The 26,606-nt window shown below is 51.5% G+C and overlaps 1 protein-coding gene across 4 annotated transcripts in view; it reads left to right on the top strand.

Annotated features, from left to right (window-relative positions):
• Window positions 1-26,606, top strand: part of zfh2 (Zn finger homeodomain 2) — a 413,801-nt gene that overhangs the window by 369,496 nt on the left and 17,699 nt on the right. Inside the window, exon 8 of one of the 4 annotated variants that reach the window (XM_025301295.1) lies at window positions 10,743-10,813. The exons of the other annotated variants lie outside the window; for them this stretch is intronic. Coding sequence (XP_025157080.1) covers window positions 10,743-10,813 — 71 coding nt within the window. The remainder of the gene's footprint in view (window positions 1-10,742; window positions 10,814-26,606) is intronic. 4 annotated transcript variants of the gene reach the window in all.

Below are 26,606 nucleotides of genomic sequence, written 5' to 3'. Positions count from 1 at the left end.
CGCATATGTAGCGGAGCCGGGTACCACAGTCTCGCCTCGCATCCCCCGGTTGTAACGTATGAACACCACGGGCCCGAGGTAGGATAGGAGTTTAATTGGTGGTAATATGAATCCGCGTAATATAAACCGCCATCAGTCTCTCGCCGGGAGAGAGCGGCGGGATGAGCGAGACTGTAGGAGCGGGGTCGAGAAAGAGAGAGAGAGAGAAAGAGAGAGAGAGAGAGAGAGAGAGAGAGAGAGAGAGAGAGAGAGAGAGAGAGAGAGAGAGAGAGAGAGAGAGAGAGAGAGAGAGAGAGAGAGAGGAGGAAGGAGAAAAGAAAGGGCGAGAGAGGGAAAACGCGCCGGCTCCGAAACGGTGTCTCCACCTTCGTAATACCGACGGCTCTTTTTATCACTGTCGCGAGATTTGGCGCCCTTTAAGGCGCGCCGATCGTTGATTACGCGAGCGATAATTCATGGCCGGACGGCGCCCCGACGGAATAATCGCGACTTCTTATCAGACGCGCGGCGATACTTCGTTGTTGAAAAAGGAAAAAGAGAGGGGCCGAAATGAAAAAGAGGCCATCGCTAATGTATAATGAGACGTTCCGCGCGGTCGCGCGTATTCCTTTATATTTTTTTTCTTTCGCCTCGCAAATTTCGTTCCGACCGCAAGGAATCATCGAGTGGCCGCGGATAATATTAAACCCGCGCCGCCCTCGAATTCGCGAATACGCTCGGTCCCGAAAATGGTACCTCGGAGGAAGCCCTGAAAAAACAATCGGAGCTCGCGCCAGATCACACAAAGGCCCTTCGGCGCTCGAACTGGAGGCGATCTCCCGCGGAGAAGTCGTTGACAAAAAAAATTACGCTGCTCGCAATTCTGCAATCGCGAGAGAAAGAGAGAGAGAGAGAGAGAGAGAGAGAGAGAGAGAGGGGGAGGGAAGGGAGATCGACAAAGAGAGAAAAAAGAAAGAGAGAGAGAAAGAGAGAGAGAGAGAGAGAGAGAGAGAGAGAAAGAGAGAGAGAGAGAGAGAAATGAAAAGAGAGGAAGGGAAGGAGAGCGCAGGAGAAAACGAAGTTCGTTGACTTTCCAGAGACGCGACCCCTGCGCGATCGGTGGAAGATAAATACCCGAGCGGAGCGAAGGAGGATTCCCGAGCGTTTTCCTCCGGGGAACCTCCCCGCAATTCCTCAGAGTCGTCGTCCCCCCGGCCGCCCTGCGCGCGCGCGCCCTGCCCGAGGCCCCGCGCATTTTCTCTAATGTATTCACAAATCTTCGTTCTAACGCGGTGTTATCATTCTCCCAACAGCCCCGGCCGTCTCTACGGCGGGAATGGTGTGCTTTCGCGCGCACCGGTATGTGTGTGTGTGTGTGTGTATACGTGTACGCCGCTCGCGAACGCGCGAGCGGCGACGGGTGCTGCTTTTTTCCGCCCTCCGCCGGGGCGGGGGTGGAATTCATTTCGCGGCCCAACGCCCTCGCCTCCCACGAACGGCACCGTTCGATTGCTTCGATTATCCTTACCTTATTCCTCGAAGCTCATCCCCCGGCCGTTTTCCAACCGACTCCCGGCGCTGGAAGTCTTCCCCTTCCTCCCCTGCGATCTCGATTCGCCGTTCTCGTTCCGTGACGTCGAACAGCGTCGCAATACGTCTCGCGACGAAGACGACGGCGCGTAGCGCGACGCGAACCGCCACTCTTCGCGAAAATCCATTGCCCCAGGTACACGCGGAAAATCCAGGATGGATCTCTCTCACCTACGCTGGAGGCTTGGTGAGAGCAGGAGTACCCGTGATATCGAGGGGGACAAACAAACGGCAAGACTGAATGGAACGCGAGGCGGTCAGTCGACAAATCCGACAATGAAAATCTGAAAACGCCGCTCTCTAAATGTCCCGCAGGAAAATTTCACTCGAAAAGCGGAGCGACCGTCACTCTCTCGAATTCGAGCGAGGTTCCCCTCACACAGAGCGAATTGTCCCTTCTGAATTGTCCAGTGAAGATTTCCGAGTGAGTAGGTTTTTTTCTCACTCGGTTCGAGTGAGATTCTATACCGGGAGATTTCGAGAGACGTTGACATCCTCATTTACATTCGTTTTTCGTCTCGCCACCTGCATCCTACCTTTCCCCCGATGGCTAAATCGCTCGAGTTTGAGTTTACACGAAATCTCCGCGGCCATGTGCGTATCAAAGTAATCTATACATTGTATCCACGAATCCTGCGAATTTAGGCCAAGTGGAATTTCGCTTTCGCCCCTCGCGTGTTAGCTCTGCGATACTTTGTCCTTGCGATGGAGATTTTTTTTAAGGCATCGTAGCCCACAAAGTTGTTAATATGTCGATTGAGTTTCGAACGGAGTATTCGAGATCGGCAATAAACACCTCTCGCGGCCGAAGCTGCAGTTATAACGTCCTACGCGATTTCGCGAGGGCGAGCTATAACGACGCCGAGCGGGACTCTCCATTTCCATTACAATTCCAATCCTCAGCACTCTGTCACTCGGCTTTCCATAAAACTTTACGTCTCCAGTTACGTACGTTGCCCGGGTCACGGCGGGCGGCGGGTATTCATAATCGACTCGTCCGCGTGTACACGCGGGATATCTCGGGGACGAAGGAGATAAGAATATCCCGACAGGACACCGGGCACGGCCAGGGCAGGGCAGGGCAGGGGGCGCGAGGTGCGCGGGGCGGGGTGGGGCGGGACGGGGTTGAATTCGCGTCGTCATTCCGGAATATGAGATTTCCAGGAGCGCCGCCGACGGGTAGACGGGAAGATCGCCCAGGACACGGGGTCGCGAGCACGTGGGGGCGGAATTTCAGGGCCGGATAAAGCGGACGATCGCGAGAGCTCTTCCGTATGTAAGCCGCATAAGCGAACGAGCGGCGAACGTGTGTGCGACGTTATGTGTGTACGACGGCGGAGAGAAAGAGAGAGAAGGCGAGAACGAGAGCGAGCGAGAGAGAGAGAGAGAGAGAGAGAGAGAGAGAGAGAGAGAACGAGAGAGAGAGAGAGAGAGACGACGCAGAGGACATTATTGGATTCTGAACATTCCCGGAGTTATTAAAATTCGAAGCCAGCCGCGAGGAATACTGTGGCGCGGAGTTCACGGGAGAAAGCGGGGAGAGAGAGAGAGAGAGAGAGAGAGAGAGAGAGAGAGAGAGAGAGAGAGAGAGAGAGAGAGAGAGAGAGAGGGAGGGGGAAGGAGAAAAAAGAGAGAAAGACCCGGACAGGGTATACGTAGGGCGAAAAGCCACCCCGTCGTGAGGGAGGGGTAAGACGCTTCCACGGGAATATTAAACCCCCGATTCGGGCTGCCCCTCTTTTAAAGAGGTCCCTCCCGTACCTCGGGCATAACAGCCTGCTCCCCTCCCCCGCCCGCGCGGCCAGCTAACCACGAAGAAGAGAATAAGAAATGGGGAGATTGCGTCTCGGAGACGAGACACTTAACAGGGTGGAAAGTTAGGTTGGGGAATGGTCGAGATGGATACTCGCAATTCCCGCGAACACGTTGTCCGACACAGAAAGAGAGAGAGAGAGAGAGAGGGAAAGAGGAAAAGGGACAGAGGCGGAAGGGGAGAGAGACGAGAGCTCGTGCTCGAGCTCATTAAATATCTGCTTTTTATACCGAGAAGAAGAAGAATTAGAATATCGTCCGCGCATCTTCCTTTCCTCTTTAATTAGGAGTTCCCCGCGAGATTGTAAGCAACTCCTGCAGTGCTGCATTCGCGCTCTCTCCAGCTAACATCGAATTATAGTAAATAATACAACGCGTCCGCTTGTACGTGCATTTCGTTCCCGCGCCGCCTCGCCCCCTCTTGTCGCGGTGCTCCAAGGACGAGAGCGTTTGAACAAGCGCGGGACGGGCGACATTAAATATTGTTCGCGATGAAATTTTCCGCGCGACGAGTGCGCGAGAGTCGCGGCGTTCATTATTCAAAGTAACTCACTATCGCGAAGCGGGCGCATCAATTCGTCAAGGAACCGGGTGGTGGATTAAATCCGGCCGAGGTCCAACGTGGGAGCCGGCGTGACCTCGCATGGCCATTTTTCCTCTCGCTTTTAACGTAAACGGACTATTATCGAGCGGAGGCAATCGATCATCCGAGCCAATAACAAATGTCCCCGTCGAGAGGGAGAGAGAGAGAGAGAGAAAGGGAGAGCGGCTTTCTCGTCGTCGTCGCGAGCAAACACAAAAGGCGACGGCGCATTTTCGAGAGGGTCCGCCGGACGGGGCCGGTCTGGATTCACCTATGCGGCCACCGATTTAGACGGGGTAGGGCGGGGTAGGTTTCACCTACGGATCGCATGTGAGCAAATATAGAGATCCTCCGCGTAATCTGCGTAATCGCCGGATGACGTCGTTCATCGATCATACCGCGACAATAAACTTAATATGATTTAGCGCGAGAAGCAATATGTGGCCGGACACGAAAGTCGGTCGCTGAGCGCGTGCGCGCGACTGCCCGGCGGTTCCCTATTATTTCGAAAACACATTGTACGATCACGTGTGACGGCGATTTGCGCGCCGAGTCGATCTTTATTTGCGTAGGATCCGTTAGCCACCGTGGTCTGCCTGACGATGCAGCTCGCGAATAATTATCGTGGCACGTCGCGTCGTCTCGCGATCCTTCGCATCGCTGATATGCGTGTGTGTGTGTGTGTGTGTGTGTGTGTGTATGATTGGCGATACGGTTATTTTGTTACTTTTCGGTGGGGTTATTTTTGTATGGGGAGAATGTTGGCGAGTTTCGCGCGACGAGCGACTGGCGAATGTTTTGAATGGGAAAGGGCCATGATCGGCCGGCTCGTAAATTTTAAATTGTGCGGGACCAAAATCGAAGGGTGCGCTCCTCCGGGACTAATTCGCGTTATCCTCAGCACCCTTTTCCTCCTCATCGAGGAACGTAGGATCGCTGCGTTCGTTTCTTCAGCCTCGGTGTCCACACCGATCGATTGATCGATGCAAGAGACTTTTCTACTCGTATAACAAGAGATTTCTGCTTATAATTTATAAAAAGAGTGGACGACTATTAAAGAAAACAAAATTGCAAGCCACACATGCGTACTCTCTAATTCTCTTGGAGCGAGATTCGACTTGACAAGTGGAACCGGCCAGCGAGTCACTCGAACGCGAGTGATTTTTTATTCACACGCTGAATCGTCGAGTGAATATTTTCGCGATTGAAACCTTCAAGTAAAAATCGAGCCTGAGCTTGAGTGAAACCTATTCATCCCTTGCGATTTCGGATGGCGATCCTTTTCGCCGTCGCTTCGAATCAAAATATTCGCACTTTTCGCTCGTCGCGAGTGACTCTTCGGAGAAACATGTTGGAAATGAAAAAAATATCGCGAGAAATTAATTCCGCTCGCCTTCGCTCTGAAACGCGCGACGACAATGCCTCTCGTTAAGCTAATTTTTGCTCGGGCGAAAAGAGCCCGCGGCCGGCGCGCAAATGAGTTTCCGCGCGCACAAAGCCGAGCATGCGTGTAAATAAAACCGCCGGGATTACGAGTCGCGAGAGAGAGAGAGAGAGAGAGAGAGAGTGAGTCGGGAAAAACGAGACGAACCCTCACGAGCGCGCGTTTGATTTTTGGGCTGGCATTGCTGCCTGCCGGCCCGGAAGAAAAGCCCTTTAGAGAGTTTTTCCGCCTGGCAGGATCGGCCGCGCGAATATTCTTCGTCTCGCAGCCGGGAAAAGAGAGAGCCGGGAAGAGCGCGGAGGGGGGAGGGCGGGCGGACATATCCAATCCGCTCTTTCATTTCCCTGATTGCTGTTTTAAATAATTGCATCTCTTTGTACCGCCCCGCTCGCCGCCGCGCGTGCGGTTTGCGCAACATATTTCATGCAGCTCCTCCGCGCGCTCTGCCCTCTGCCACATTCGCTCCTCTTTTTCCTTCCTTTCTTCTTGCTCTCTCGTTTTTCAACGGGTTGCTCGCGCCGCCGCGTTCGCTTCCGGATAACTCACGATTTTTAATCAAATGCATGCATCCCCGGCGTCCCTCTGCGCTCGCGCTCGCCCCTTCTCACCCTCCCGTCGCTGTCGGCGGGGAGAAGAATTATCCGTCGGCGTCCAGCGGCGGAGCGCGCTGCTAACGAGTAATCCGCGAGGATCGCGCTACGCTCGTCGCGGCATCGGCGACGACAAGTCGGCGCCTTCGAGATCTGTTATTACGCCGGCTGCTTCATACACGCTACTGTCGTAAGAATGAGATCTCGGGCGGCTTGTCACGGCCGTAAAGCATCTCTCGCTACGATCGTTTCTATGCTACGACAACGAGGACGAGGACGACGACGACGACGACGACGACGACGACGACGACGACGACGACGACGACGACGACGACTCCGTCGCGAATTAGAGAAGCTAGGCTTTTACGGAGGGTCTCCCTCCCGAATTGGATCGGAAAGCGCGACCGGGCCCGCTATTGGATATTTTTTAACAAGCTGTCGCTTGGGGGAGAATATCATATTTCTGTAAAGCCCGTCTTTCCTCTCTCTCATTCTTTTTCTCTCTCCATCTCGCGCAAGCCCTTCGGCCAAACTTCCCCTTGAACTTCAGTCACCGCGTCGACCCCCGTAAACGATCGATCGTCTTGGTAACGTCACCCTTCATTGTTTCCGACACCCCGGAGCCGGCGGCGGGGAAAAGCCCGGGAAAAAATTTACATCACCGGCCGTTTTCGACGCGGCACCCTCTTGGCCCAGGATAAATCCGGGGCGCGGTGATAATACGGGCCGGGGCGGCTGGTGAAGCGTCATCGGGCGACAACAGCTGAGCGCGTCGAGAGGATCGTTAGCCGCCGCGAGGAATTAACCCCGAGATGTCGCGCGACAGACAAAACGGCGATGAAGCAATCGTCCGATGCCTCGCGATTCCGCCCGGGGGGGAAAGGGGGGAGGCAACGGTGAAAAATTTCTGGGGTTTCTCCCGTCTCTCCGGAGACGCGATAACAAACACCTCGGCTAATAAAGCACTCGGATTCCACGTCGAACACATTCGTGGGCTCTAGAAATGAGACACACGCGACTTTCAAAAGTGGGTCTCGCGAGCGGGGCGGCGCGCGGGCGAGACGGGGGCGCGATCGGGAGGAAGGGGATGTGAGGTATCACACACGGTGGCGGCTGTCGTGCGAAGCGGCCCTTACGATTGGAAATCGCTCGATGGAGGCGAGCCGCGGGAAACAACGAGCAGGAGGAAAGAATGAAAGAAAGAGGGAAAGAGCGGGGGACGTTGCGGAGGGACGAGCGGAGAATCGGTGAGGAGAAAGAAGAAGAAGAAGAAGAAGAAGAAGAGAGGAGCAGGAGAGAGAAAGAGAGAAAAAGAGGGGGAGGGGGAGGGGGGAGAGAGAGAGAGAGAGACAAAAGCGCCCCGAGCAAGTGCTAAGCCCGATGCCGAGAGCGCCCAGGCTAAGCCCGAAGGCAGAAAGAAAGGTTTTATCTGCTCGCAGTTATTTATCGCTTTCCGTTGTAGCGGTGGCGTCGGGGCACGACCAATCAGAAGTCAGTATCCCCGGGTACCAGTCCGCGCCATCCGCATACATTATCGTGCGGAGCCTCGGCCATTGTCTTTCCACCGTTGTAAATCACATTTTATTCCCTCGCTTACGGTTTCGTTTTATTTATTTGTCGGAGAAACGTATCGCTACCGTACACTCGTGGCCAACGCGCGCTCGCTCATATACACACACACACACACACACGCGCGAGCGCACGAGGATAGACGAGAGTGCGAGCTCGAGACCGCTCGTGTAGGTGGGCACACGTGCAAAATCGAGAGACACGTATTTTACAGCATGTGTGCGAGAGAAGGCAGACGAGAACACGAGCGCGCCGAGCAGCGCGAGCGCGCTCCGACTCGGCTTGGCTTCGCCTCTTGACCGCAGAACGTGTGAGGGGGCGAGGACCGAGAGGAGGGCCGGCGCGCAACCAACGACTTCGATTTTTATTAAGCACCCGGGGCCCTCCGACCGTCGCGACGAGAGCGACGACTGTTTAACCAAATTCCATCGCGAGATCATCCCGTCGCTCCCGCAAAGCGGCCCTTCCTCGTCTTCTCTTTTCTCGTCCCGCCGCGCGCCCCCTCGGATTGTTCTTGCCGAGCGGCTCGGGATTAAACGACGAAGTAAAAGTTGGAAATCGAACTTGGGATTCGACTGTGCGTCGTCGTGGAAAAATGTCAGGCCACGTGAGCGCGTTTAACACTCGGGCAAACGGATTTCGAGAATGCGCGGTAACGTTCGTGCGTGTGTATTGGGGTGAGGAGTGAGGAAACTTCGATGGTTCCGCGGTAGAAAAATGGAAATCATTTTTCCGGAAACGATCGATTGTCCTTCACTTGGCGGAAGATAACGAAATGGCGATTACTTGATGAAACAAATAAATCGTGTTTAATCGAAGTACTCGGTCTATTTTTCCACTGGAGGGATGGAGGGATTTTTTCATCAAGAGGCGTCGAAACTTTTGCACTCACTCGATAGGTTAGGTCAAACTACATCAAACAGTCCTACCACCATTTTGCGAACAACCACGTGAAATTCCGTAACGTAAAGTAATGTTACTTGCCGAGCCGACATTTCGGCCCTATTTTCGACCTGAGCCGTCTGCTATTTCTGGAGGACTAATGGAGATTAAGTTTGTGTAGAAACTGCCTTTAACGAGTAGCTGTAATTAACAACTCAAAATTTTACGCGGTCGTTTGCAAAATGGTGGATGACCCTTGCGATCAAGGTTCGGCCTGCGCACGAGCGTTTCCCCGCTTAAGGCCATCGCACACAAACGAACTTAAGCAGTAAACGACGTAAGCAGTAAGCAAATCGACCAATCACAATCGAAAGTTAAAGACGCCATTTAAAAACTTACGAGAATAATTGATTGTGATTGGTCAGTTTCTTTACTGCTTACGTCTCACTGCTTACGTTCATTTGTGTGCGTGATGGCTTTTACCGTCAGATTTATACACGAGGAATTATGCGCGGGACGATAAACGAAAGTGTGAACCGAATCTTGCGCCGCGCGAATCTGCTTTCGTGCCTTCGATGTTTCTTTTCGAGCGGGTCATCCTGTCGTCGGATCGATAACGCGGGAACTAGAACGGTGGTAATGGAAGTGGAAATTTGCAACGATCCTCCGATTCGACGATACACGAGTAATATCGGGACCGCACGCGCTTGTCTGTCTGAACAAACGTCACAATTTGTAACGATATCGGGTGAACAATATGTTGAGTCGGCTTCGAGCAGAAGTGGCACGCGATACGGGTCGTGAAAGCGCGAGAGAGAGAGAGAGAGAGAGAGAGAGAGAGAGAGAGAGAGGGAGAGAGAGAGAGAGAGAGAGGGAGAGAGAAGGGGAATAAATTGATTTAACACAACCGACACCGAACGGCGGACTTTATACGCGCTCTTCGTGCTACGTCTTAATTATACGTTAGGCCGTTGCATGCAAATACTTAACCGCAGCGTTGCCGTTCCCGCGAAGTGACGCGTCGCTCGAAGGTCGAAGGGTAAAAATGTCCGCGCGGAGAGAAGGACCGATCGCCGCGCGGCGCGATGGTCCTGCGCGAGTGAAAAGTTCTAGCAGGACTCGCGACTTACTCTCGCCGGCGCCTCGGCCGCATTTAAGCGCCATGACGGAAAAGCTTGCATTTATCTTTCTGTTTGCAACGTCGCACCCCCGCCCCTGATGGCCGATATTAATGCATGAAGGATGTCGAGGACGATGCTTGGTGTTCCGACGTTTGTATTATCTGTTTCAATGTAGCAACGCTGCGCGACGACCACGACGACGAGCACATAATACGTGTACATCTGTATGTATGTGTATGTGTGTGGGTGTGTGTGTGGATGTGCGTGTGTGTCCTTAGAGACATTAAAATAATAAAGTATCGGCGGGCAAATGTGGTGCACCCTGAGGGGCGGATCGATAATACCCGAGCTTGAGAGAAGCCCCGAAAGACGAACTCGGCTCGAGGACACTCGCGCGAGCCTTTGAGAAGTAAATAACTCGCGCGCGCGCACGTTGAGAGACGCGATCGTTTCGTTACCTTCAACATTCGCTCGCTTCATTACACTACCCGCACTCGAGGGTTCTCTCCTCGTTATCGAGACCTCGAAGAATTATCGCCGCCCCTGCGCGCGCGGGTCTCCACGAGGAGACCGCAAGGTCTCCGGAGAGACACGGCGAGCGTGTGTTAATAGATAAACGAAGTCGCCTGTCAGCGTTGCTACTACCGCTCCGTGGCAGTAGTGGGCCGAGCGAGGCCGTGCACGACGGCGATCAGAATGAGGTTGTGAAAGAATTCTACACGTTGATGTTGGAGGCGTCGAGGCGGAGAGAGAGTTTGGCCTGTAGCGTTTCGTTCCCTCGGAGTAAATCGGCAAAAGAGAGAATGGAAGGCAAAAGCGAAAACAAAGAAAAAAAGTAAACAAACGAAAAAAGCGAAGAACGGAAACGGAAAAAAAAAAGAAAGAGAGAGAAAAGATGCTGTTGCCGCGTCTCGTCTCGGCGACGACGAGACGACGTCGTTTCGCGAAGCCTTTCGACCCGCTTCCAAGTCCAGGTAGAGTTCCTTGGCAACGCGAGATTCTGTAGAACGTCGACCAACCACCACCACCCGCTCCCACACACCCGCGTTACTCATCCTCGCGTGTATCCTCGATCCCGTAAAAAGCCAAAAAAAAAACAAAACCAAAAAAAAACAAAAACGACCACGAAAGCCTAGCGCAAATGGGAATAAAATGCCAAATGCTTGTGACAGTTTCAGCGGTGCAAGTAGACCATGCAGGCCAGGCTCTCTCCCAGCCTCAGTCGCGTCCTGGCCATCAACAGGTCAGTACGATAAATATTCTACCAAGTTATCAGTGTGTGTGTGTGTGTGTGTGTGTGTGTGTGTATGTGTTATCGAATTCACCCGATAGAACCACGGGGTAACGCGCGACTTTCGCGCGACGTGCACCCCCCCCTTACGACGACTAAGCAGCGGGACGGTCGTCAGGGTGTGCGATGTGGGGTTCGAAGGTCAGCCAAGGATGAACGGCGCAACCCTATCTCGCGAATTGAAGCGCATCGACTCACCGCGTTACTCACCGTGGCTCTATCGGACTTCAGCCGCGTCGCCCCGAGCTGACCCGGTCTGACGATTGCGCGCAGGATTTAAGCTCGCCGATCGCGAGGACGGCCGGCGAGTGAGAATCGACAGAGTGAACTCGGACGAATTCGGTCGTTCCGGCCAACACGGCGAGCTCGCGAGCCTCGGGGGAAACTCACCGCTCGCGAATTTGTCGGCGTGTCGCTCTGTTTCCCTTCCACCCTCCCCATCCCATCCTGTCATCTTTCCGAAAACGATCCGCTGGCTGCGCGGAACGAGCGCGGGGGACGGTCAGGTCCTGCGAGGGAGGGAGGGTGGCCGCCGGCGACGAGAGGAGGTGAAACTTTAAATCGCTGTAATTCGTTTTCATGGGCGTCCGTCCGCCGAACCCTCCTCCCCGGCGCCGCTCGCAGCATCCTGATTACTTTCTCCAGAATTCCCCTCCGAATTGCGCACGAGCGACCTCTCTCTCTCTCTCTCTCTCTCTCTCTCTCTCTCTCTCTCTCTCTCTCTCTCTCTCTCTCTCTCACTCTCACTCTCTCTCTCTTCTTTCTTCCTCGCTTTTTTCCCCGCCGCGTCGCTTTCCGACTCCTCTGCCGCTCGCTCGCGCGCGCGCGCGCGCGACTTTTTTTCGTCGCCTGCGAGATTAGCTCTAACGTCGAGAATCCAACTCGGCTCGAGTCACCCTCTCGGCGCAATCACCTGCCTCTTCGCGGCCAAGGTAACGCGAAACCGCGCGTTCATGCGCTCCTTCGAAATCTTTCCGACTCCCCGACTGTGCTGCGCACGGCTTCACCCCTCAGTTTCCTCTCCCCCTAGCCAGGCGAGACTCACTCTCGGATGCAAATGCGAGCGTGTCGCGATTGTTGATCCGCGCCGCGCGGAATATATTCCGGCACGCGTCTTGGGAGGAACGGAAACGCCGCGGCTGAATTCATCGTCTCTCTTTATGTTTATTAATGAAATGAACTTTCTTCATTCGCATATCGACGAACGAGACACAAAACTCACGCTTTTCCGGAACCGCAAACGTTATCGCGTGAGCGAGTGTTTTATTTAGAAATTTAATTAGCAAATCGCATTAATTTCACGTAAAGATCTAACACTAACAAACCCACCATCTGTGTGAAAGTTTTGTTTTCGACTCACCGATATACCGGGAACTCAGGATCGGCCGCGTTCTGCTACGGATCTGAAGCAAAAAATTACGTGTTTACATTATCACATGTTACGACCAAATGCAAAGGTCAATGGGGATTACTGAAGAAAACACGCGTGGATACGAGCGAGTCAAGATTTTGCGATCGTTGTGACTCGACGATGTTTGCTCGGGCAGCTGTATCCCAATTTTCGGCCGGAAAGGGTTAAATTCAAGAGTACGGCAAGTCCATAAACCTACCTTCGAGCCGAGCCCGCTTGGCCCGAACCGGATCCTCCGGTACGGCGTCCGCGTCCATCGAAACTGCATCCCTGGAAACCGCACCCGCCGTGCGACCGCAAGCTCCGGCGGATCTGAAACAGAAAGAAAGTTTCCCGTTTAGTTGTGCGAATAGATGTCCAAGCATCGAGAATATTAAGACTCGAGGCTGGCCATTTCTCTTCTGAACTGATCGAGATGCAAAGTGGTAGTTACCCTTAAGACCACAGGCCACTGCCGCTGCAAAATGATCGTAGCACTGTGATTGCACACGCGAATATAACGCGCCACGCGTGATGCGATAATTCTCTCGCGCACTTTGAACGAACCGGAAAAATCGGGAGTCGCGCGCGACGCGTCCCGATTCGTTTACCTTGGCGTCGAAGGGCACTATGATCGCTCGGCAATTATGTACACGCATATACGTATGTTGTTGTCCCCAAGGCCACGTGACCTTCCGCCGACGGGACGCGCTCAAAAGTCACGTGATCTACTCGTCAATTTCGCCTTCTCGGTATCGTGCTATTAATATTACGCGTTATTTTATAGTTCTTGACACCTCTTTGACGTTCAAGTCGTCAAACTACACAACTTGCGTGATGTCGCTGGCGATAACCGGCCAAGTAATCAAATTCGTCGAGGCTGAAATAGTCAATCTTGGTGTCACGAAAAGCACACGACGATGTTGAGACGAGGGGCCTTTTTTTAAGAGAAAGATTAACCAATTTATTGTAATTTATATCGTGATTTTCTCGATTTTATTACGCGTTATTTTATGTTATTTGATCAACGCCCAGGATATATACGAGCTGTCAGCGAAGTAGACGAATACTCGCGTCGAGCTCGAAATAGCTGATCGGTACCGCGGAGAAAGGCCCGCAACAATGAGATGACGCGTCTTTGACGAGAAGAAAGATTAATTTAATTTTCCCCGCATCGCGCGATACCGACATATTGCACATCCTTCTATAATATTTAATCAACCCCGGAATACACACACACACACACACACACACACACACATGAACCGTCAAAATGTTCACAACTCGCGCGATGACAATCGCTCGCGGTAACCGTACGAGTAAGCGAGCGAGCAACGACTGGCACCGAGGTAGAAATAGCGTTCGCGAGAAGCGCGTGCAACAATGAGATAACATGTCCGTTTGGAGAAAAAGGATCCCATTTGATACGTGACCGCGCGGATGCGGTCGCAGATCTAATAAACTCGCCGCTCTCGTCGCATAATCGTCGCGCCTTTCGCCCGTTAGCGCCACGAAAATTCCGTAACGGTATTCCTACGACTTATGGCTGTACACGCTATCCGAGAGAGAGAGAGAGAGAGAGAGAGAGAGAGAGAGAGAGAGAGAGAGAGAGAGAGAGAGAGAGAGAGAGAGAGAGAGAGAGGCGGCTGTTCGCGCTCGCGGCTTCGCGCGATGTTTCAAATAACTCTCGCGCGCCCTTGACAGGCATCCAATTATACGGGCGTCGTCATTATCGCCCGGTCACGGTATCCCATCGTGTGGGAGTCGGGTTCTTCGGCAAACCGGCGGGAACAGGGTGGAAAAGGGGTGACGGTCGGGCCGGGGATGGTGTCAAGGAGAAGGGAAGTCCGATAATGAGACGTCCTCGCTTTGAAGTCCGTGCCGATCGCTCGCTGCGAATCGAAGAACCGCCGATGCCGGGGGGTGAGATGCTCGACGGCAGTCGCGGATGGCGGCTGATGAGCAGAAGGAGCAGGAGGAGGGCGGGAAAGACGCAGTCACACTTTCCGGGGAATCACGGATCCCGCCGTTCGTTTCTTCGTTCGTTCGTTCGTTCGTTCGTTCGTTCGTTCGTTCGTTCGTTTTGTCGTTCGGCTACACGGCGATTCGAACGAGTGACGTATCGACTAAACAATGTGCCACGTTCGAGAAGACACGGCGCCGAGCGTGAAAACGACATCCGATCGAAACGACCCGCCCGCCGTCATGCCTCGTCCTTCGTCCACCTCCTCCTCGCGACCGGGTCCTCCTCGCCGCTCTTCCGTGACTATCGCGACCGTTCTGTCCCGGCAGCTCGACGTGTACCGAAATGTCACGGCGAGGCACGCCGGCCCCGAGAGTTCGTCGGCCGTTCTTGGATTAAATCGTCCCGAATAAACGTCTCGGACGAGGAACATTGTTAACACGCTCAACACGCGCAGCCGAGCCGGGAAAGGGAACTGGGCCGCCGAGAGGAATAAACTGCCGTATTTTTTACTTATATTTCCGCGCGTCGCCCTCTGCCTCGAGCCCAGGAGAATGTCTCAAGCTGGGAATTAGAAATCTCTCCTTCGGACTCACAAGTCGATAAAGAGTCCACTCGAAATCGACGATCCGTTCGACTTGACTCGAACGCGACACCGATTAGACACCGACTAGATCGTCATCTTCAATCGACATCTTCCAGTTATTAAGGGGGAATTACATGCGGATCAGGCCGTTTCCAAGGCTATTTTTACGAATTTTTTTAACGGAAACAGTAAGATCAATGGACTTGAAGTTTTCACAGTGTATTCATTAATGTTCAAAGTATAAAATAAATTTGTTGCTATCTATATGGAAAGCACACATACAACTTTAAACGCGTTTATCTGGAAACATCATTTTCTTAAACTGTCAACACAACTTTACGCAAAAACTACGGAACCGAATAACTTGAAATTTTTACACAATATACGGTAGATATGTAGTTTTCGTCCCTACCTCGTCGAACACAATTATATTTTATTCTATTCATTTTTTTAAACATGATTACAAATTGAAAAAGTTTCATTTTGATACCTTTTTTTTTATACAGTCATTTTTCCAAATTTGGCTTCACTGCTTTTATTTCAATACGGGCTATAATGGCAACCGTATATTTAAAAAATCTTTCTCAGTTTTTGGTTTCAGAGTAGAGAGAGAGAGAGAGAGAGAGAGAGAAGCCCGGAATTATGTCGACAGCAAATATAGAGTTTGCAAACTGCATTTTTATCTGTACAATCGACAATCGACATATTACAAATTGGATCGGTTCTTGTGATTCAATAAAATTTATTTTATACTTTAAACATTAATGAATACAACGTGAAAATTTCAAGTCCATTGATCTTACCGTTTCTGTTAAAAAAAATTCGTAAAAATAACCTTAAAAACGGCCTTCCGCATGTAATTCCCCCCTCCCCCCCTTAAGCGGATACTCAGATGTCGATACGATGGCGACCAAGCGCTATATGGAATTAATTGAATAAATATTTCTTTGCCAAATCATAAATAAATATATTCGAGCAACACTGATTTCTGAGAATCGCGATTGAATCAAGTAAATATCTATCTTGCTGCACTATATTGCAAAAGAAAGTTACATCATATGGCCCATCATTCGCAAATTCGCAAAGGGGGTTATTTTCCCGCGAATAAAATGCACAATAATAATAACAAAGAATCGAATCGTCCTCGAGTCGAACGATCCGAAGAAGCAGCTGCATTGTCGACCCGACCATCGCCAGCTCGTGAAACTGAGACGCGTCTCTCGCATCGTCGCGGTTCGAGCGAGCGGCGCGAAGGAAGCCGCGATTTTTCCGCCGACGATCGCGAGCGTGTGTTAACAACGGCGGATCCTTGTAGACGCCTCGGACAAAAACGCGTAACGAACAGCTCCGGCCGTCGTCCCACGCGTCGTCCTCCGCGCGAGAAGGAATAGCTTCCTCTCCGGCGCGATATACGCGAGAGGGGATTCCCTTCTCCTGCCCCCTACGGCTTTCGACGACGGTGCTGCGCGATTCTTTTATTCGCGTGATACGCGATTCGATATACCGAGGTTCGCCTGCACACACGACCATCGCACCGTGCGCAAGGTCATGGGTCATCCCTGACCCTGCCACTTTTCGACCCCTCTGGAAAAAAAAAGTCTGTAATGATCCCTCGTGACATAAAGCAATTTTTTTCGTCGCCTCCCACTTGCGCCCGGCCTGCACCCGCAAATGACATGCCCCCGCAACGCGAAGAGGAATAAAGGGGCATATAATCGAAGCGCGTACATAGAACCCCACGACGACGACTCGACAAGGACGCCGGCCAGGGGGTGAGAGAGGAAGCGGACGACGGGAACTCGCCTCCCCCGCGAGCCATTTCTTCGCTATATGTTGCGTCGATAATAAGAATTCCTCGAATAAACGCACGCGGACGGCGAGCCGTCCGCTGCAGTGGCGCACAATGTCTGCAAGCGCACAAGCGACAGATTGGCGAGGTTCTTCTAATTGGGAGAAACACCCCCTCGAGGAAATCGCCGCCACACACGTGCTGCTTCCCGCTGCCGCGGCCTCTCGCAGTACGCAGCAACGATGTCGTGTGAGAAGAGCGATTATTCTAAGCGCACGGCGAAGCCGATAATCGGCAATGGCAGCAACGACCCGATCGACGACGCTCGAAGGGGGTGCGAAATAATTGAGGCGGTGAGGTCGGGAGCTTCGCTCGGCTTCGCGGCCGAGCGAGGAAACGACCGCAAAGTCCCGCGACGAAAAACAATCAGAAAGTGCCGCTGAAATATTAACATTTATTATCCGCCGGCCGAGCAACGCTGCTGGCCCGAGGGGGCCGCGGGGGAGGGGGGGCGGGAATAACGAGCGGTCAGCTCGTGGAAGCCGGCGGCGGAAAAGTTTCGCTCGCTCGGCCGCGAACAGCGGAATGATCGAGCCGCGCTCGCGCTACGTGGTCATTTTGCAAAATGACAGTCGTCCGCGGCTGCGGGAGCGGATAAGAGAGCGAAATAAAGAAATAACGCGAAAAGTTTCCGCGCGCGCGCCCCCTCTTGCGAGATGCGCGACCTGTCATCGACTCGCCGTCGCGCCAACCTTTAGTTTCACCTCGTCATTATGTATAACGGAGTCACACAAGTTTATCCGTGCGCTTGCTCGCTCGCTCGAGGGGGGACTCGCGCCATGAGAAATGATAGATTTACTCGATACCTACGCGGGGAGGCGGCGGGGAGGAGCGGCGAGGGAACCTGCTTTCGCCGAAAATGCTCGCTCAGATGAGCGTCTTGAAGCAATTCGCCGCAAGCGATAATGAGAAATTTTGTTGTCCACGTGTTGATTGATGTCCGTCGATGACTCGTCGCTCGATTTGGCGAACTCGATCTCGCGTTTCGCCATTAGCCTCGTGAATACCTGACGATTTGGACAGCAGAGGGTGCATCCGCCCTTTTTGTCTTTTCAACCAAGGACAGTCGCGATTTTTTAACGAGGATGGATATCGAATCGCTCGACAGAGTCGAGTTCGTTCATACGTATGTATCATTGTATTCGGTCTGAAGAAGAAGGGTAACGAGATGTAGGTGAGATATTTCTCGGATCTCGAAATTGTATAAAACAACGAGATAATAAGAGCCAGTTGCAGCTCTTATTTTTGCATATATTTACGATAAATTACACATAAAGATAACTATCGGTTAAGTTTTAAACGGCTTAAATCACTCAGAGACTAACTAATGGGTACCTTCCTGTAGAATTTACTGTAAATATATGCAAACAAGACCTGCAATTGGCTCTCATTATCCTCCCGTCGTCTTATGTAATTTCGATTTTAATCAAAGAGCCCTGTAAATCACTTCATTCGACTCGCCAGATCGCTCAATGACGCAAACGCGGCGGATCCACGGCGAGAAAATGCGCGCACGAAATTCCCGGCGACAACACAACAACACGCACAGCGCGCGCACCGCGTGTGAGAAGCAGCCCGCGACCGGAGAAGCATGTCCGCTTTCCACCCCACGTGAAACCGTCGCCCTCGTCCACCCCGACTCTTCTCGCTCTCCGCTCTCGCCTATCACGCATGGTTATTAACGTAAAAAAAGGGCGAGCATTAACGCCACCCTCCCGGCCTGCTGCCCCTCCTCGACGCCATAAATATAAAAAAAACCCTCGCCCCTGAGAGATACCCTCTATCATCCGTGTCTGAATGCGGCGCGTGAAAAACACGATTCGAAACCGACATATGGAGTCCCGCCGGCCCGACGGCACTGACGAATGTTCGTTAGAGGAAAAAGAAAGAAAAGCGTATTGATTTTGGCGCGGTGTATTTAATGTTGCATAACGCTGCCCTGCGCGAGCGCTGCAGAAATTGCCGTCGGTGGTCCAGATGCGAGCGACGCTGTTATGAAAAGCACGCCCTGTCCCGGATAAGGGTCGCCTTCCGAGCCGCGGTCATTAGAAATTTTTTATAATACATATTGTAATGAAGAAAATTCCGTTACAACTCGAATGAATTTTCCTCGGTAATGTTACTTTCATCCTAACTTTTGAAAATAGCTCGAATTGGATTCACGGTAGATTCATGAAGAGCGCGCGCCTTGGACAAGAGTCTCAAGCCAGTCATTGAAAATTTTTTATCCCGTATAAAGTCCCGTAGAAAGTCGAAAGTCTCTCTACGAAGCGAGCCATTGCCCTAACTCGATCGCGACGGCGAAAGGAAGAAACGACCGCGAATAATAAAGCTCGAACCGGCGTCCGCAGAAATTCGACGCGGACGCGCGACACGTCGACTTATTGGCGATATACATGTGCTGCCGCGATCGCATCAGTAATAAAACAATGAACGTTTCGCAGCAAGCAAACGCGAAGTAACGGCGGCGGATATCCACGTAGTAGCTTCACTCTGGCAGCGCGACGCGCAGGAGAGACTCGGACGGATGGACGGACGGACGGACGGACGGACGGACGGACGGATGGATGGATGGATGGATGGAAGGATGGATGGAAAAATCGCCCTTTCCACGTACTTGTACGTGTGTTGCCAGGGGCGGTAATAAAAAATAAGCAAGATATACAGCGGCGTAGCCGGTCGTGCCTTCGGGGGCATAACTCCGCTAATGTACCCCACTGAAACCTATTCTCGGCTCCGCTCTTTTCGTCCCCACCCCGCCGCCCGTCGCCCTCCCCACGGTTGCCGTCACGACCCTTAGACCATCTCGCTGTTAACGCGGCGGAGAGGGCGGCCCTTCGCATTAAGATCTACGCGCCACGAGACGCGATATCCGTAAACTTCCTGCCGCGAGTGAGATCGCGCGCCGAGCTATCTCACATGAGCTCGCTCGCTCGCTTGCGAAACGCCCACGACCTACGCGCCGATAGATAGATTCGTATTACGGTCGATCGCGTCCGTGCTCGATAAGGCGAACACGTATTCGTGCTCGCGCGAAATCCTTCGAGAGAGTCGTCGGCTGATAATTAACGGGCTCGCCAACAGCATCGCAAACAGTCATTGAAAATTTTTTATCATGTATAAGGTGAACGTTCCAATGGCCGGATACGTGCCGCTTATCCGACCGCTTTGAAAAAACATATTTACTATTTATTTTAACAATAATGAATGAAAGTAATAATTAATGTAAAAAGAACTTCAATACTTGACGATTAGTTGGAGAAAGATATACCCAATTTGATACTTTTGTATTAAAATAAAAATTAATTAAATAGGTATGCATCTATGGTTTGGCAAAATAATGGTCAATCGTTAATAAATTCATTAAGAGATAGCGTCTATATTTATATTATTTCTCGTTAGCACATACTAATTTTCTAATTGCGGTCAGACACTGGGACAAATTATATCCGAATATTGGGCCATAACCTATTTCAACTGTTCGGTCACTGGTACGTTAATGCACTTCATTACTTGTATAAATATTTCATTAATAATATATATATATATATATATATATTAGTTTAAATAATTTTTTCTACTTAGGGGGATCTTAAGTTTCCGAATAAATGCAAATATTTACATCAAAGCTATTCTTAATATTATATATTGTATTTTTTGTGACGACCTACGCTTAAACGTCCGGTTAATGAGACATTTACCTTAATGTAATGTCGACAGTCTCGCTACGAATCGAGCCATTTCCATAATCCGATCGCGACGGTAAGAGAAAGAAACGATCGCACGAGCGCGAATGATAAAGCTCAAACTGGCCTCTGCAGAAATTCGACGCGTACGCACGAAAAATTGATGAAAATGATTGATGAAAAATTTTCAATGACAGTTTGAGTGATTATTTTTCTCCCTGCATCTCCGCGGACACAAACAAATTAAGTCTGAAAATAAATAATTAGAGACTCGAGTATCTGATTAAGCCTAGAATGTGGGGGGACTGATGAGAGCCAAGCCGTTGATATCGCGCGAACATCAATTGTCAACGTGAATCTGTTGGTCACTTTGAAATTATTTTCAGTCTGCTTCGAATTAAGTCCTCTGTCTCACGTTATAACGCAAAAGAATCATGGGTTAAAAATATGACGCCAAATACGTAGACAGCTGATTCCGCTGATATCTCCGCTAAATATCTCAAACTCAGGTTTAAGTCACCGAGAGAAAAAGGACACGAGACGAGTAAACGCAATTCGTGATGCGAATGTTGGTCAGCTCGGCTCTCCGCGTGGGTTACATATTTCACTCGTTGCACGCTGTTGGTTACAATTTACGCGTTAAAATTAATGAGACGTTGTATCACTGGCGGTCGCTGGCGACCACAGCGTGGCAATGAAGGCGTTACGTGTTCTCGATCGGATTCGCCTCGCGGACGCTTCCTACGACGCGGATGCGAATTCGGAGCGCAGTGACTCTTGATTCGCGCGGCGCCCGAACTCTGGAGCCCTTTTTCCCCGAGCGACGGCGAGGCATTAATTGCGGGAGTGTGTAACGCGCGCGGTGCAGGGGGAAGAACGGCGACGGCGTCGTTGGCGGTGCCGCGCGCGAGGGCTGCGGAAAGAAGCGGCCGCCGCGGAGTCATAAACGTGAGTTATGTCAGCAGTTAGATAGTTGAATCTCAGTATTCCGTGGCGCGCTTTCGGTCCGTTAATATCTTCATTACTAAATCATCCTTCCGCCCCCTCCGCCCCCTGGCCCCGTGCTTTCTTCTCTACTCGCGCGTACGTACACGCACACACGCGCGCGAGCGCCTACGTAGAACGCGTGTAAGTAGACCGAACGGCAATTTCTGGATACGGTCCTAAGTACCGCCATTTTCATCCGCGGCACATCTCTCTTTTATACTATCGCCCGATAAGGTCAATGGCAGTGCGCGAACTGCCGCGGCTTGAGATCTCCCCCCGCGAGATTCCACGGCGAGCTGCCGTCGTGAGCTCGCGTGCACACGGGGGAGAAAGGGGGGAGAGACTTTTTATCGATTGGAATTATTTCTCGCGATTGCAAATTCGCTTCTCCGACGGAAGTTCAAACGAAAGAAAGAAACGCCAGGCGTTTTCTCGGTTCACGTTCGTTGTCCCGTTAAGGGGGGCTTCTCATTCGCGGGTTCAAAAAATGATCAATTTTTGTGAATTTTTGTTTAGAAAACTATTATATATAGAAAGATACGGGTGTTTGTATATATTTATACAACTATTGTACTGTAGAAATATAGTTTTTATTAAAAAAAGAATATACGTATTTATTATAAAAAATGGCACCCAAAATTAGATCCACCAAAAAAACATGCTCTTGCTACGGAAGTAATGCAGCTCCTAAATATTATTTGAAATTAAAAGAACAACCAATTTTCATTATCTAGATGAGTCTCGCTAAGGAGTAGACTAGAACGAAGTTGATTGAATAAAATTTGCGATTGAATAAAAATGGCGTCAATTCCAAAAAGCAATTCGTTTTTTCGGAATAATTTTCTGTATATTTTTACTTATAAACAATCGAATTTTTGTTACGAAAGCTTTATTCTAGTCTATTCCTAACGCAAAAGTATTAGGAATAAGTGAAACAAAAAAAAGTGGCTATCTTTATTAGTTTTTCAGTTATCAGTTCCGTAAGGTCGAAAAACATAGTTTCGAAAAAAACGCGTTTGAAAGTTTAGATATATTTAAACAACGGCCGTGCGTGCTAACGTATTTCAGCTCATAGCTCCGTTAAAACTATGAATTTCAGAAAATCCTTTTACAGGGGTATTCTACACACAAGTAGGAACACAAATAAGAAATTAAAAAAATTGATTTTTTTGAACCCGCCAATGAGAAATCTCCCTTAATTCAACCGATCTTTTTTTCTAGATACGTATGTGTGTGTGCGCATGCGCGCGCACGTGTCCGTGTGGCGTCGGTAATAATAACGTGCGATTAATTTTCTTCCGCGACGCGCTGACGCGAGGCTTACGTGGCTCGACTGCATCGCGTGATAAACCCGGGTCGCGTCGCCTGAGACGATCTGATTAAGCGCCGAGTGTATGTGTGACACGCGTTTTTACGTCGCCGTTAAGACAAACCGCGCACGTAGCGCTTGAGAATTTTGGCGATCCAGCGTGACTCACTCGTGCGAGCCTCTCTCTCTCTCTCTCTCTCTCTCTCTCTCTCTCTCTCTCTCTCTCCCTCTCTCTCTCTTGCGCGAACGATACAAGCGAAAAGCCATGACGAACGGACGTGCCACGGCAAGGCGAATGACAAGAGAGGAGCGGCGCATTTGAATCGAAAGGACTCTTCTTTTCCACCTCTCTCTCTCTCTCTCTCTCTCTCTCTCTCTCTCTCTCTTTCTTCCCGTCTGTCTCTCTACTTTACTCTCCTTTCCTGCCTCCGTCAATGCGCTTTCCCCGTTCCCTCTCGTTTTCTCCAGCAGCTACTGTTGCAAATGCGCTTTCTACCAGGAATTAAACCGACGACCTTAAATTAAACCGTTCGTACGAGCGGGTCGTAGGGTCTGACACTCACGATAATTCACGTCGACCCACGTTGACGGTTGAGCCGTGTCGCATACAAATGGCGAAAATTCGTATGGTCGTTACCTCCGTGTAAAACGAGCGAAAAAAAGAACGCCGCGGCATCACGGACTCGCCAACGAAAATAAAGAGATAGCGGCGTGGCGGCGGCGGCGGCGGCGGCGGCGGCGGCGGCGCGGCGGTGGCGAGCGGGCGGGGATGTCGTGTGCAATGAATACGGTGCACGCCTGAGAACGAGCGAACGATGAAGAAACGTGGTGGACGGCGGCGATGCGCCCGGCCGTAACCGGCCGGTTTGCTCTCTCGCCGCGAGAGCTTCTCAATCTTTGTTTCGCGCAAGCGCGGTTAATTATTGCGGAACATCACGAGATCGCGGGCCGGCCATGCGGAAGGATAATCATCACATCGGGGCGCAGTTGACTTATCATCATCGATTCATTCTCGTTACCGATTCGGCGGACGACTCGACTTCGTCGAAGCTGCCGGAGACAGCTCGCGTATTCGCCTGACTGAAAAGCGTCGAGACTTGCTCGACTGTCGTTGTTTCCACTCGCGAGACGTTTGAAGACGAGATGTAAAGGACAGAGCTTTCTTTTCCTTCCACCTTTGTGCGACTTTCTTCGACAGAAGCGAAATCGAACGAGGCAGCCTTCGCGGCACCCAGCGGAGCGTTCAGTCTACACGCGCAAGTCTGTGGCTTTCGTGGTTGAAAATTAATAACGCGAGGCCCATGTTACGCTTACTTTATATCGCGCGATTTGCAAGCCCACCGCGAAGACGATGTTGACAGCGAGAAATCAAGTTAAATTGGACAACGAACTGAGCCGGCGATGGGGACGGTCGGTCGGAGATGACTTGCAGACTTCTGTGAAGGGGCAACGACGAGCTGGGGAGAAGCGACGACGCTCGAGAACGAGCTATTGTGACGAAATCACACCTGCATTTTACAACAAAGTCTCCTTCTCGTTCCCTCTAACCCGTAAATCCTGCGATAACTACTCGATAATCGCGAGCGTAAAGAGGAGTTACGTCGCGTTTAAAGTCCGAGGCGAGACGCACGCGCGGAGCTCACCGAAGTGTCGCCGGAGGAGGGAGGCGGAGGGCGAGGACGAGGAGGCGCGATTAAATTACTAACGGCAGTAAAACGAGAGAGAACGAGGCAAGTTTCAATTAAAACCGAGCCGAGTTCAGGCGGAGACTAAGCCGCACGTCGGCCGGTGTAACGTACAACGCACCGACCGAGGCGCGCGCGCGCGCTTTGAGTTGCAAATGGGAGGAACATCGCGCGCAGGCGAACGGCAGGACGACGAGCGCAAATTGAAAGCCACGGCGAGTCCTTTAAAAGTTATCGCGAAGGGGACCGCCGGGATCTCTCTCCCGTCGGCGTCGGTCGAAGGAGCAGAAAAGATCGCGTTAACGACGTGCTCGACAATTAACCCCGGCCGGAAGAGGGGAAGTGGAGGACTTTCCGGCGCGGTACGGCACAAGCAAGCTGGGACAATTAATTAATGCCGGCTCGCTCGCTTAATTCGGGGCGCAAACGAGTTGGATCCTCGGCTTACCGAGCGCACGGCTCCTGGCGCAACCTGTTGCTGTGGCACGACAGAGAGGAGGCGAGAGGAGAGAGAGAGAGAGAGAGGACGGAGCGGTCTCGGGGTGGCAGAGGATGCCTCCTCGGTGGCGTTCGACTCGACCGGGGGCGGTGGTGATGCTGCGAGCTGGCAATTAAGCCATCAACCCTTAATGAATGAACTCGCTCGAGCCGAGCCACCGACCCTGCCAACCCCATTAGCTAACTAACCCCGAGTTATTTGCATGTCTGACGGCGAGGGTGAGCGCCGAGATTCGCCGGGACAATTACGAGTGACTTTATGGTCAGGTGCTTAAAGGCTTAAAGCTGACGGGCTCTTAAGCGACGTTTGCCGCGCAAATGCTGCGAGGGAGATCCGTCGCGACGGCGCGACGGGAGGAAAAGCACCACGGCGAGATTACGTCGCACGCGTCGCCCGATTATTACGCGAGAGCGGGAGGGGGGGGGGGAGGGGACGATCTCTCGGCTCGCTCTCGTATCCTCTTGGTATCTTCCGAAGAATACGTTGATTATTGCGCTTTATTGTTACGCTCTCCGTCCGGGCGAAATCCCCGATTCCACAGATTCGCGTGAGATAAATTCAAGTCGCGCGAGATCTCGCTCGACGCACGCGAGGAATGACGCGCGCCGGTTATACGAGGATGATCATTAACGGAAGCGAGGGCAGCAGGAGGAGGGGACGACGGGCTCTTCCGGGCGAAGTTAAGGAGCGTTTAATTAGAGCAAGTTGCAGCACCCGTCCTCTCTCGTTCCGGCCAATTTCACATGGGCGGACGCACCCCTCGTGCGCGCGCGCGGTCACGACGACGAACGATTTGGCGTCTCTCAAGGCGTGAAAAGCGATGAGATAGTCAAGCTCCTTGACCACGTGTGGGTTGTCTTATCGGCGAAATGGATCTCAGGACACACGCCGAACAAATTCCACCTTCGGTGGTTGCACGACGGCGGGGCGGTGCGGGACGGCGCGGGGCGGTGCGCGATGCGATGCGATGCGATGCGATGCGATGCGATGCGATGCGATGCGATGCGATGCGTGCACACACCTGCGAACAATCGAGAATGCGCATCGCGAAATTTATGCCCCGGGGGAACCGAAATAAACGTAAGCAACGCTGCCATTTTATGTTAACGTTCGCGCGTCCGAGCATCGCTGTAAACAAGCTTTAAGAGCATCGAATATGCAACGGCGGTTTCGACGAGTTTTATAACCGGCAGACGTGAAGCTGCTTTACAGCGCGCACGCACACACTCACACAGGTGCAAGCACAGACGTGTGTGTGTGCGCGCGATTCTCTTTAAATTAGTTAAAAAGTCGACAGCGTACTCGACGGCGTGAATATCACGACCAATTCGATATATCGGTGTTACTCAGGTTGTTTCCTCCGCGATGATGTACAGGGCGGTCCACGTAAAACTCAACAATTGGACTGTCGAAGAATTCGAAGGAATATTGTGGTAAAAATTGTGTCGAGGTTACATTTTGCTTCTGCGATATCATCAAACTGGATCATACCGATATGAATTATTATGAAAATAATGGGCAACGGAGAAACAATATCAAATACAGCGACAAAATATTCGTGCAACTACAAAGTTGTGTAGTGAAAAATCAAGCGTCGCATTTTTAAACAAATATACAGTAATTTCGATCATATTTCTCTATCGTGCAAGATTGTAAAAATTTTGTTGTAATATTTACTGCAATAATTTCCCCGTGTACAACGTGATATCTTTGACACGAGTGAATGCCTAAAAAAATGACGCGAGTCATCGTGACTACTAAAGTTTACCCTTTTGAAACTGCAAAGTTACA

The sequence above is a fragment of the Harpegnathos saltator genome, unplaced genomic scaffold (assembly GCF_003227715.2).
Source record: "Harpegnathos saltator strain DR-91 unplaced genomic scaffold, Hsal_v8.6 scaffold41, whole genome shotgun sequence".
Taxonomy (NCBI): domain Eukaryota; kingdom Metazoa; phylum Arthropoda; class Insecta; order Hymenoptera; family Formicidae; genus Harpegnathos; species Harpegnathos saltator.
The sequence above is the reverse complement of the archived record's forward strand: the minus strand, read 5'-3'. Positions and strand labels throughout refer to the sequence as shown.